Raw genomic sequence first — 12,582 nt, 5'->3', positions numbered from 1 at the left:
GCCCTCACGCCACCCTAACGCGCCAGGCCCCACCAGCAGCCCCAGGAGCCCCGGCATCCAGCTCTGTCCCCCAGCCTTTCTGGCTCACAAACCCCTTTACCATGTTGCCGTTTTCAATAAAGACATGAGTTTAGGCTAAAAAAAAAGAAGTTAATTTCCTATCTGTACCTCACGACAGCTTTATTTAATAAAATTTAAACTAAATATAAAAAAGGCCAATGTCAGCCTCCACTCAACGAGTGACATACATCGCTTATATCACTTCTGTAAGAACTTGTATTTTTGTAAGGGATAACATTTTTCTTTAAATTTATTTATTTAGTTAGTTATTTTTGGCTGCGTTGGGTCTTTGTTGCTGCACCCGGGCTTTCTTTTTCTAGTTGCGGCTAGCAGGGGCTACTCTTCCTTGCAGTGCACAGGCCTCTCATTGCGGTGGCTTCTCTTATTGGGGAACACGGGCTCTAGGCACGCGGGCTTCATTAGTTGTGGCACGTGGGCTCAGTAGTTGTGGCTCACGGACTCTAGAGCGCAGGCTCAGTAGTTGTGGCACATGGGCTTAGTTGCTCTGCGGCATGTGGGATCTTCCCGGACCAGGGCTCGAACCCGTGTCCCCTGCATTGGTAGGCGGATTCTTAACCACTGCGCCACCAGGGAAGCCCAGGGATAACATTTTCAACGCACTGCAAAGCGCTTGGTCTGGGAGCGAACCTGCACTAAAACGCGGGTGACATCTAACTTCCTGTCACAGCTGCAGGGCCAGCACACCGTCCTTGGTCACGAATGTCACACTGAGAAGTCACCTGTCCGGGTTTCATTGTGTCTGAGTTCCGTCTCCAAGTGCTGAGGGCGATGCTGCGGGTGGCCCGGGCGCCCTGCTCGGCAGAAAGCGGGCCGGCGGTCTTTGGGCCCAGAGAGCAGCCCGTGGACCACGCCGGGCACGGACCCTTGGCACCAGCTCTGGCTCACGGGGCAGCCAGATGTGGGGTGGGAACTCCCACCTGCAGAACCACTGCAGGTGGACTGTGTCCTGTCGCCTGCAAATGAAAGACCCGTCCTGAGTCCACGGACTCTGCGGAGGAAGGAGGTCAATGCTGTACCCGACGTTTCTCAATGATGCGTAATACGTATAAATCAGTAAAGGTGCGCGACGAACCACGTGAAAAGAGATGGGCCCGAGGCGCTGCGGGGTCCAGGGCTGGGCAGGGGGACCCCGGCGAGTACCCGACCTCCAGCAGGCTTGTCTGAGCCACCCTCGGGGCGCATGGGGGTCTCCCAGATCGCCCCGGGTTTAAAGGAATGTCGTCTGTCCAAATTCTAATGCAAGTCGGTTCCTTTAGAGAAATCAGGCAGATGCTGCCCTAACGACAACAGGCCCTGGTCCTGGCCCCGAGGAACGCTGCCTGCGAGGAGGCTGCTGGTCCCCAAGAAGTCATGCCTGCTGCCCACTGGGCCCACCCCTCCCTCGCCTGAGGCTCGAGGCCGGTATGGCACTATGCCTGGCTGCCCACGGCCAGGGATGCGATACCCACTCTCCCACGGCCGGAGCACCCAACCTACCTGCGAACCTACCTACCCTCCCCCTCCCCAGGTGCCAGGATGCCACGTGTACGCTGGGCGCTCTGCTGTGGGCTGGGCGGGGAGCCGCAGACAAGTGCTGGGGGCCCTGGGCCGGAGTGGATGGAGCCCCGGGGGCCTGCTGTGCACCGGAACCCGTCCCCACCACAGCGACCAGAGGCTGCAGATTCTACTGGAGGACACTTGGGCCCAGCCGGTGGGGGAGGCCCGGCGGGGACCCGCCCGCTCCCACGGCCAGGAGGGCTGAAGCCCAGGCTGCTGGTCTGGCTCTGAGCGCGTGCCCCTGTGACGACCGCCGCCAGCCTCACTGACCAGCAGTTCAGGGCCCACCTCTGCAGGGGCGTGGCACTCAGCACACGCGCCCTGGCCGCCGGGAGCAGAGGTGGGCGGCGCGCGGGCACGCACTCGGCGCAGCGTCCACCTGCCCGGCGCCGGGCCGGCCAGGGGCTCAGCGAGAGCAGCTCGATTCCTCTGCCGGCTGTGCCAGGGGCTCCCACGTGGAGGAACAAAAAGTCAGGGCAAGTCCCCAGGCCGCTTCCCAGGAAAGTCCCGACAAAGTCCCGCTCCCTCCGACATTTTCAAGGGCTTATTTCAGCCCAAGTGGGAACGGGGATTTCTTCCTCATGCATCTGAGGAGTCTGGCGGGCAGCGCCGTGCCCGTCACGTGTCCTCCCCTCGCCCTGCTGCCTGTCACCAGATCCTGCTGCAGCCACGGAGCCCGGAGCTTCCAGAGGGGGGCCGAGGAGGCTGCACCCACAGAGGAGGAGAGGGGCCATCCCCCAGGCCAGCACCCAGCGCGCCCCAGGACTGGGGGACAGGACACCCCAGGCCAGCGCCCAGCGCACCCCCAGGACTGGGGGCGCTAAATGCTCGAGCACAATATGTTTCCCCTGAGCAGCTTGCCTCACACCCCAGAGACGGGCGCTCTGGGGGCCCTGACCCAGGCGGGTACCCCAGGACGCCGGCTGACCTGGTGACCCCACTTTCACATGGGGTTTCCCCGGGAGTGTCTCTGTGGTAAAGGAGCCTGACCAGGGAAGTCCCAGACCACAGTCAACGAGGGAAAGTGGGCTCCAGGCCAGGTTGGGCAAGCCAGGCCAGCAGAGCCCTGCAGGGCTCCTGAGTGCAGGGCCACAGCTCCTCCGAGGGCAGAGGGCGAGGGACCGCACGGCCGCCAGCCCTTGTGACACCAGAGGGCCCAGGAGGCGGCCTCCACCGGGCCTCACCCCTGCGCCTGGCGCTGGCCTCCCAGCCTCCGCGCTGCCCTCAGTCCAGACGTGGGCGTGGCCCACGGACCTGAGGGCCCGAGAGCTGGTCGCCCTCTGGGGGGTGACCCCAATGCTGGGGAGTGCGGGGCGGCCGAGAGCAGAGGTGCGGAGCATGTCCCCAACCTCGGGTGGCCGAGGCGGGGCTCAAAGGCACGGGGGCTGGGCGGCTGCGGAAGGAGGGCTCCAAGCTCAGCGGGTGGCGTGCTGGAGGGGGACCTGGGGCACCTGGAGGGGGATGACGAGGAGGGGCCCGTGGGCGCGCCCGGCAGAGTGACAAGCTGCAGGTGCTCTCACCCCGGGAGGCCCTGCCCCACCCGGTGCAGCCCTGGAGGCCGGAGGTCAGGGCACGGACGGCGGCTGTGCTGTGATCACAAGCCAGGCTGCGAGGCGGGGTGCAGGGCTGCGATAAAGGGGCACAGTGGGGGCCACGCCCCAACTCCGAGGCACGGCCGGTGTCCTGGGCCCGGGCTGCCCGCCAGCTCTGGATGGCACGGGGCAGCCGGCATGGCTGGAGCTCCAGAGTCCCCACGCACTCGCCCGTGGGGTTCCTGTGGACCGGGCGGTGCGTGGAGGCCGCAGTCCTGATGAAAGGGATGACGGGACGCCCCCTCACCGAGGGAGAAAGCCCAGGCCTCACCACTGCCCCTAGAGGCCGTGGTCAGCGTATGCCCCCGCGCTGCCCGCTGGCCGGCGCCCATCCTAGCTCTGTCCTCACCCCTCCCGCTCCGTCCCTGCCCTTGGGACCAGGGTCCCCTCAGAGTGTGGGGCTCACGTGGAACGCGCTCGGCTTCTCCCTACGTGACCCCACTAACCAGCGTCTGCTCAGCGATGGACCTCGCTCCACCACCGCAGTCTCAACAGCCGCTCCTCCTGGGCCCCGGCACAGTTGGGGTCCCGTCCGAGCCCTGCCCTGGGGCCTCCACCTGCGGGGGGCCGGCCGCTTCCCCATGGCAGCCAGCCCTCTCCTGCCGCTCCTCCCCCAGGGAAATCTCCAAACCCGCGTCCAACCTGTGGACGGGCTGTGGGGCTCCCTCCACCCTGATGTCACCTGGGGTGAGAACCCAGCCCCCATAACCCCAGAACCAGCGCCCCTCGAGCCCCGACTTCCGCTGCTGGTCTTCTCAGCCCTGCTGACCACCGCTGGTCCCGTCTCCACGCCCCGCTTGGCCTCCCCAGGCCCCCCCCCAACGGCAGCTGGGCGACCCTCTAGATGCCACTTCCCGCCGTCCCTCCCTGCTGACTCCAGGATGACCTTCTGACGCTGCCGCCTGAACGCAGCCCCCCCACCCCCCCGCCCCACGTGGCTCGCCCCGCCGTCGTCCCTCCGGCCTGTGCCCTTAGTTCCGTCTGCACCCCGGCGGGCGCACCCTTGGCACAGGGCTGGCGTCCTCCTGCAGGCAGTGGCGGTAGATACCTGCCACGTTTGGACGTGAGCAGACCCTGACCCGTCCCACGGAGTCCACTCCCTGGTGGCCCGACCAATCCTCACGTGCCAGAGCTCACGGCTGGAGGCCCCCGTGCCCCTCGCCTGCAGCAGCGACCTGATTCCCCCAAAACCCCAAGCGCCTCAGGAAGCAGCTTCTTTATTTTCCCCGTTTCACAGGTGAGGAAGTCGAGGCCCAGAGAGGTGGGCGGCTTGCCCCAGGCCACACAGCGTGGAAAATGGAGCTCGTTCAGAGAGAGGGGCCCCTGCCCGGCCCCCACCTCAGTACTGTGGGGCCTGACCAGCCGACCAGCGGGAAGCGCCCCCCCGAGGTAAGCGTGCAGCTTGGCAGGAGAAAGGCCAGCACCGGCCAGCTCCTCACGACATCCTAGGACACTTCAGATGTCAAAACATTTTCAAGAGCCGAAAGACGTCTGTGTGCAAAGCATTGCTTTTGGTATTTTGAGGAAACATGGCTGAACGTCAAACATTCTTCAGACTGCTGACACCCCAGTCTGGGGAAGAGCCCCTGCAGGCAGCTCTGAGCGTGTGCTTCCGGCCACTGCTCGTCAGTGGGGCCTGCGCTGACAAGGAACCACGAGGAAATCCAGCCCTGCCTCCACGCTGGAGACTGAGGCTATCGTGGAACCCAGGCCTGTGAGCTGAAGCCAGTGAGTAATATCGTGAAGTTCTTAGAAACCGAGAGTTTCAGTGCAAGAAAAAGGTAACACGGCCACCGGGCAGCCCACGCAGTCGAGAGTCCTCCTGACGTCACGCTTATGTGACAAGGCCGCCATGCACGTGCTCACCCGTGCGTGTGTTTACTCTGTGCTCTATATTCTAGGCTAGTTCGATGGAATGGTCTAGAAACAGTGACACCAGAGGCATCTGATCTTGCCTGGGCCTCGATTTCAAAATCCTTTCCCTCCTGAAAGGAAGCAGGCAGGTGTGGACCCGAGCCTGAGGGGGGAGCAAAGGTGTGGCGGGGAGGAAGGTGCTCGCCCCCTGGGGCCGTGGGGGGCGAGCCCAGCGGCCACACTGTGTGCTCTGAGCATCAAACGGAATAATGGCGGGGATTCACCGTGACACTTCGAATGAACAAAAACCCATAAATCCAGGGAGATATTTTAAAAACTCTACGGCTAAATCTCAACCAAAAAAGCAAGAGAGACTGGAGGAAGGGAAACAAAAGAGGCTCTTCTTTAGAGGAACGTCAGCCAATAAACGCAGAGGCGCTGAAGTGACAGCATCGCTACCTGCGGCCCCAGTGTGGCCACCCACCCACCCGTCCTCGGGCGGAGGCGGCGGCGGAAGCCACCAGGTGAAGGGTTCCTAGGGACCAGGTATCTCTCGGGGCTGAAGCAGGGCCCCAGGTGACTTAGGAGTCAGCAGGGGCGGAGCACTTGCCCCAGGGGAGGGGTCCCAGGCGCTCCTCCTCGGCTGCCCTACTGCACTCACTGCAAAGACCTGGCCGAGGCGTCTGACCTGGAGATCGGCAGCCTCCAGACCAGGGGTTCTCACCCGCGGCGCTGCTGACCTTCGTGGGGCTGCCCCACACGTTGCAGGGCGTTGAACAGCACCCCCTCTGGAGCGATGGCCACAAACGTCTCCTGAGTGTTGGCAAATATCTCCTGGGGGCAAAGTGAAGATTAAGAACGGCCGCTCTAGAGCCAACCTCCAGGTTTCGGGAACCAGGCAGGAGAGAGCAGGCAAGCTGGAAGCTACAGGGGAGCAGTGAGACAGATCCAGAGCGTGGACACTGTCCACAGCCAAGGGAGTGTCATCAGGAAGACAGCGTAGCCCGAGGCTGGCTGTGACCCCCGTGTGCAGGCTGGCGGGCATCTGTGGGGATGGAGGGCAGCTGCTACCACGGGTGTCCTGAGGGCGTCGAGGTCGCTATGCTATCGTTCTCCTTATCCCAGGAGTCTGCTGAGGGATCTGGTGTCCAAACATGTATGTTGATATCGAAAGAGGTGAAGTGAACTTGGTAACTGTTTTCTTGGGATAAAGGATGTGGGCATTCAGTCTCCCGGTCTTCAAACTTTCTAGACACTTGGCAGTTTTCACAACACATCCCCGTTAGGAAGGTTATGACATAAAAACAAAGACAGAAACAGAAACACAAGTGTTGGTGAGGATGTGGAAAAATTCGAATTGTTGGTGAGACTGTAAAATGGTACAGCCGCCGTAGAAAACAGGGCGGTGGTTCCTCAAAGAATTAAAGACAGAATTTCCATATCCCACTTCTGGGCACAGACCCAAAAGAATTGAAAGCAGGGTCTCAAACAGGTATTTGTACAACTGTGTTCATAGCAGCATTACCCACGATAGCCAAGGGGTGGAAACAACCCAGTGTCCATCAAGGGATAGATGGACAGAGAAAAAGTGGTCCATCCACACAATGGAATATTACTGCAGCCTGAAAAAGGAAGGACATTCTGATACCTGCCATGACATGGATGAACCTCGAGGACATTATGCTAATGGCACAAGCCAGACACAGGAAGACAAGTGCTCTCTGATCCACTTACATGAGGTCCCGGGAGGAGCCAGATTCGAAGGGACAGACAGGACGGTGGGGGCCAGGGGCTGGGGGAGGGGATGGGAGGGAGTGTTTCATGGGGACGGAGTTCCAGTTTGGGAAGATGGAAAGTTCTGTGGATGGACAGTGGTGATGGCTCCCCAACAGTGTGAATGGACTGAATGCCACCGAGCTGGATACTGTAAAATGGTGAAGACGGTAAGTTTCACATTATTATATTTTCCCACAATTTTAAAAAAGGAAATATTGGTTCCAAAAAACGTTTTCACAACAAAGCACTGAAGAAAACTTCCAGCTGACTCCTCTCTGACTCCAGGGCCCTTTCTGGAGAGAAGTCCCAGGCACGTCAGCCCTGCTCACGTGGCTGCAGCCTGTGAACGGGGAAAGGGGAACGGAGCTGGGGCCACCGCAGGGCTGGGGGACTTCCCCTCTGTCCTCCTGTGTCTGAAAGCTGCCCACTCAGGGGTCCTGCAGTTTGGGCCCCAGCGCCCAGCAGCCTCCCAGCACGTCCCCAGTATTCCGAGACCACGGCCCGATGCCCAGATCTGAGGGCGGCAGGCCCTGTGTCCGGAACACGCACAGCCAGCCGCCCACGGCTCGGAGCCCTGGGGTTTCTCTCCACTTCCCTCCAGGGGCAACTGCCTCATCCACCCCGAGTCCTGCAGCCCGTGCTCTCCATCCCTCGCTCATCCAAAGATGGAGGGGCCCGTGGGGCCGGGCAGGTGGCCGTCACGGGGCCAGGGCCTGGCTTGCGGCTGCAGTCACCCCCGGGCACCTGGGGGCGGTGCGGGGGTCTGCAGGGCGGGCGCTCCGCTCAGTATCACGGCCCCCTAGCCTCCAGCCAGGCCTCCCACAGGGCTGCTCTCCTGGAAGGGCGGGGGCCCTTCTGAGGACGAGGAGTAGGGGTTCCGTGAAGCAGCCCGCCGAGGGTTCCCCACCACTCCACCCGCCTACCCCTGTAGCCTCACCACCGCGGGCCTCATCCCCTCTCTGGAGGGACGTCCTCTCCCCTCTGGAGGTGACCGACAGCTCGCCACTCCCGGGGTGGAGGTGGACTGAGCACAGTCAGGCTGTGGCTGAGCTGGTGCTGGCTGGCGATGAAGGGTCGGGGCTCAGAGGGGCACCCAGACGCATGGGGACCCAGGGCTGAGGGGTGTGGGGGAGAGAGGTGTTGGAAGAGGCTGACACAGCACTGGACCCAGGAACTGGGGGTCCCCTCCCCAGGCTCGTGGGGACGCCACTCTGAGCCAGGTGGACCCCACTGTGGGGAGGGCAGGGGTCCCGACAGGGGGCGGCCCCAAGCCTGGTGCTTCCTAGTGAGTCACTGCACAGCTTTGAGGACAGGCTGTCCTCGGTCACAAGGATGGCCTTGGCGTGATCCCCAGGGTCCGAAACCCTTCAGAACGGGAGGCATTTCCTGTGCCCCTGCCTCAGGTCACTGCGGGCAAGTGGAGAGATGGAAGCAGCGGCCACCCTATGCTGGCACCGGGCGCCTGAGGCCACTGGCTCTGAGCCCTGGGGTGGGGGGACAGCAGGGGTTTGGTGCAGCCTCTCGGCACAGAGCATCCCATCCCTCCCATCCCTCCGTGGTGGTGACTTCGGCCGATGCAGACATTCGGAATCCACATCTGAAGTTCCCTGGTGGATGCACCGAGGGTCAGGGTCAGGTCAGGGAGGGAGTGGCCCTCAGGTCACTCCTCTCAGGAGCCAGGCTCCCTGCGGGGTCTGGTCCTGGAGGGTTGAGGGCACCTGGTCAGGCAGCAATGAAGGCCTTTGTTTCGCAACAGACAGCCTGCGGTCCAAGTTCAACAGCTGCGGCGGACAGGAAGTCTTGTGCTGACGTCACTGAGAGGAACCTTCTGGTAGGGGAGTGGATCACTCCCTGGGCGACTGCACACACGAGGCTGAGGCCCCCGGCTGGACGAGAGTCCATCCGCCCGTCCCCGCACTCGGCAACGATCCCACTGCAAACCCCGACTGATGGCGACAGGCCCCCATGCGGCGGCCCCGCCCCTGCCTCAGGCCTTGCCTGTCCTAGGGCCTGGTGGACCCTGTGGACTCTGGGAGACGGAGCCGACCGGGGAGCTGCCCGCGGGCACCCAGCTCCCTCCCTGACCTGCGTCTCTGGCTTCAGGGTCAGGCCCGACCTTCCTGTGACCTGGCTGTGTTCTGCTGAGTCATGTCCCTTTGGCTGGTTCTAGAATGTGTCAGGACCCCCCCCCCGCCCCCCCTTGAATGCAGGCAGCTCCTGCGGGGACACTGGCCTCCAGGTGCAGGTGGGCACCCGCCATCCTCAGCGTCACGACTGGGGCTGCCGCGCACGGGGTTCCCAGCCTGGCTGTACACAGGGGACCCCGGGGAGCTTTGAACACCCTGCTGCCCAGCCCAGGCCCCGGCCAATCCAAGCAGGGCCGTGAGGGCGGGTCCCCCAGGGCACTCTGGGAAGCTCCCAGTTGTGTCAGAGGTTCTGTAACAAATGGTTTCCTTCCCAGCCACTCGTGGCCCAGAACCCACCAGCACGGAGACACCGGAACCAGTGGGAAACCCAGTCTCGGCCACCCGGTCACTGAGTCAGTCTGCTTTTCAGGAAGATTCCAGGGACTCTGTGCTCAGAGCATCTGGGATCCGCTGCTTAGTGAAGAAGTGGCCACGTCTCATCTGAGTGGGCCTGGGGGTTTGGGTCTCCATTCAGTGTCCTATCGGTTCCCTAGAGGTGCTGTAACCAATCACCACACCCTTGGTGGCTTCAGGCAACAGAAATTCATCCCCTCACAATCAGGAGGCCGGAAGTCCAAAACCAAGGTGTCTGCAGGGTTGGTTCCCTCTGGAGACTCAGGGAGAAGCTGCTCCAGTCCCTCCTCCGGCTCCCAGTGGCCCCAGGCGTCCTTGGCTTGTGGCCACATCACTCCCGTCCAGCCTCTGTCGTTACACAACCTCCTCCTCTCCCCATGCACTTCTTATAGGGACACCTGTCACTGGATTCAGGGCTGACCCCAGTAATCAGGACCATCTCATCACAAGGTCCTTAATTTAATCACCTTTGCAAAGACCCTACTTCCAAAATGGGGTCCAGGTGGACGTATCTTTTGGAGGGGGGCCACAATTCAACCCTCTACAGGATCTGGAATGAACGTACTCCTTCCACAGAAAAACAGCCGCATCTGGACTGTGCCCAGCTGTGGGGCAGACATGTCTGCTGGCCCAGCACCTTCGGAGGACTGAGGGTCGGAGAGCACCCCCCAGCGAGCCCACAGCTGAGGGGTGGGGGGGCCAGCCGTTCGGGATGCCAACACTTTTAGTTCAGCTCCCAGGACAGAGTTCCCCGGGGCAGGTCTCCATGAACACGACTGGAGCAAGATATGGGCAAAGAAGAGGGTCGGCGGGGCCCACGACCCTGCGAGGCACATCCCTGGGAAGCACGCGTAGGGCCTGAGACGTTCTCCAATAAAGACGCCTGTTCAGCTCCGTTTAACCTGCGTTTTCCTGCACAGGAAGGGCCACCTGCCAGGATGCGTGCTGGACACCACACCCACGCCCCCAAAGGGGGTGCGCTGTGGACCTGGCCGTCCCGGGCTGGCCCAGCATCCCGGGGCTTCCCCTCACTGCATGCCCTCCAGCCAGGCTATCCCTCGTCCTCACCCCAACCCTGGGGCTCCAGGAAGTCCTCGGATGTGACATGGGAACCAAACCAGCTCACAGTGCCAGCTGCTGGGCTCGGGACAGACGCCTGGAAGAGGACTCGGGGTCGGGGGCCAGTTGTGATTTATGACCCAGAGGGAGAAAGCCTTCCGACGCTTGTTAACATGGGAAGGAAGCCACTCAGGACCACGGCTCAGCCCGAGTACCGTGGAGACACAGGGGGTTCGCTGCTCAGAGACCCCCGAGTGGACAGGACACCTTGGGGGATGGCGGGGGAGGGGAGATGCGCCACCTACAGAGGGCGGGGTTCTCCCCAGATGCCAAACAGACCCTGCAGGATTCCTGCTACGACTGGACTGGGCAGGGACGGACTCGGAAGCGCAAGGTGGGGGGGGGGGTCCCAGTGGGGGGCACAGAGGAGCCTGGCTGGTTTGTCCAGCTCCAGGCTGTTGGTCACAGTGTGAAGAGGAAGGAACATATCTGTCCCTGGACAGAGGCTGAGGCTGGATGGGGGTGGGCACGAGGCAAGGGCACCCAGGAGAGGAGAGCGGGTGGGGCTGGGAGACACAGCGAAGGGGGATGGGTGGTGGGGAGGCACCACGATTGGCTGAAGCTTCCAGGAGAAAGGCTCACGGGAGGAGGGGACCCTGAGGGCCGGGGCCTGGGGCGGCCACCTGGGGCCCCCAGGTCACAGAGCCCCGAGCCTGCTCTGGCCGGCCTGAAGCTGGGGGTGATGGTGGGCCACGACAAACGCGGTGACGGGGCTGGAGGCCCGGGAGGCGGGACCTGGCCCGGGTCCCGAGCGCCCCCGCCTGCCCTCTGCTCCTGCCTGCAAGTGTCGCCTTCACTTACTGGCCCGCCACCCACCCACACGTGCAGACAACGTCGAGTTGGCGTGTTCATAACCTGGCTCCCCTTAGACCAGTACAAAGAAAGGGGCCCCACCTGAGAGGCAGCGACCCCTGTGCGCCACCCACCCAGGCCGTGGGACTGGAGAGGAAACGTGCCACGGGGACTCCCGGTGCAAGCCACTGGCCATGGCCACGACACAGCGGCCTGGCGCGGGGGCTCCCAGGAGAAGGACACCTCTGCAGAAGCCCCACGGAAGGCCTGGGGGGCTTCCTGCCCAGTCTGAGGATGCCCAGCCCCCCAGGATCCCAGGACCCTGGCAGGCCCGGTCCTGGCCCATCACGTTGGAAACGTCCTCCGACGAGCAGCCCTCACGTGGGAACCTCTCCACCCTGCAGCTTGCCTGTGAAACGTTCATACCCACGATCCCGCAATCCCGGTTCCGAGAAAATACCCTGAGGAAAAAGCCTTAGAGGCCAAACGTCCTTCCCAACATTATTTTAATCAGGAAAATTCTAAACCACCCCAATGTCAGTTATAATAATGGGGCGGGGGAGGGAGTTTTATGTCAACGCCCCTTGAAAAAGCACCACGGGGCCGTCCAAAAGTCCCCACGTCCCGGCAGGAATGTCAGAAAGGCCACGAGAGCACAGGGCTTGTCAACCAGGCTGCGTCGTGCACTCAAGTCTACACGCACGAAAGACCCTGAACACGGCGAGGCTGCTTCGGGCACCCCCGACGGTAACAACATGGCTGAACCAGACGGTGTGGGCAGCTCAGCTGTCGGGAGAGCCCCTGGACGGCCCTCCCTCGGCTTCCCACGCTGGTGTCGTGACTGGGCTCTTCCCTATCGCGACCAGGTTAATTAAGGGCCTGTCCACAGTGAGGACCGCCTCCGTGTCCATCTGGGCAAAGGGCGGCACAGCCACCACCTCCGGACAGGCACCCACCTCGGCAAGGGGCAGTGCCCCCCACCGCCCGCCCTCACAGCTCGAAGACCCCCTTCACCCGGCTCAGCCTCCCGGGAGGCCCAAGGGGGACAACAGCTGCCCACTGTGACCGTGAGGCATCGGGCAAGCCCCTCATCGGGACCGTGCTGCGAGCCCTGGCGTCCTGAGAATCGGCCAGCGAGGGGTCGCCGAGTCCAGGCTGGAGGCTCCACAGGGTCCTCGTGTTTGCTTTGGTTTCCTGTTGTCTGGCTTGGCTGTGACCGCTGGGGAAGAGGGCGAACGCCCCCTCCGACGTGCCCAGAAACCCTGTTTAATCTGGGTGCCCCAAGGCGTAGC

General features: G+C 62.7%; 1 protein-coding gene across 4 annotated transcripts in view; it reads right to left on the bottom strand.

Annotated features, from left to right (window-relative positions):
* Positions 1-947: 947 nt before the first annotated feature.
* Positions 948-12,582, bottom strand: part of GATD3A (glutamine amidotransferase like class 1 domain containing 3A) — a 34,435-nt gene continuing 22,800 nt past the window's right edge. For 2 of the 4 annotated variants that reach the window (XM_032630077.1, XM_032630081.1), the window contains one exon: positions 7,008-7,179. In XM_032630077.1, coding sequence (XP_032485968.1) covers positions 7,165-7,179 — 15 coding nt within the window. In that variant the 3' untranslated portion in view covers positions 7,008-7,164. Of the gene's footprint in view, positions 1,035-7,007; position 12,582 lie in introns of those variants that run through there. The other 2 variants (XM_032630078.1, XM_032630075.1) reach the window with 2 other exon arrangements.

The sequence above is a fragment of the Phocoena sinus genome, chromosome 4 (assembly GCF_008692025.1).
Source record: "Phocoena sinus isolate mPhoSin1 chromosome 4, mPhoSin1.pri, whole genome shotgun sequence".
NCBI classification, from domain to species: Eukaryota; Metazoa; Chordata; class Mammalia; order Artiodactyla; family Phocoenidae; genus Phocoena; species Phocoena sinus.
Note: the sequence above shows the minus strand (reverse complement) of the source record. Positions and strands in the feature narration are given on the sequence as shown.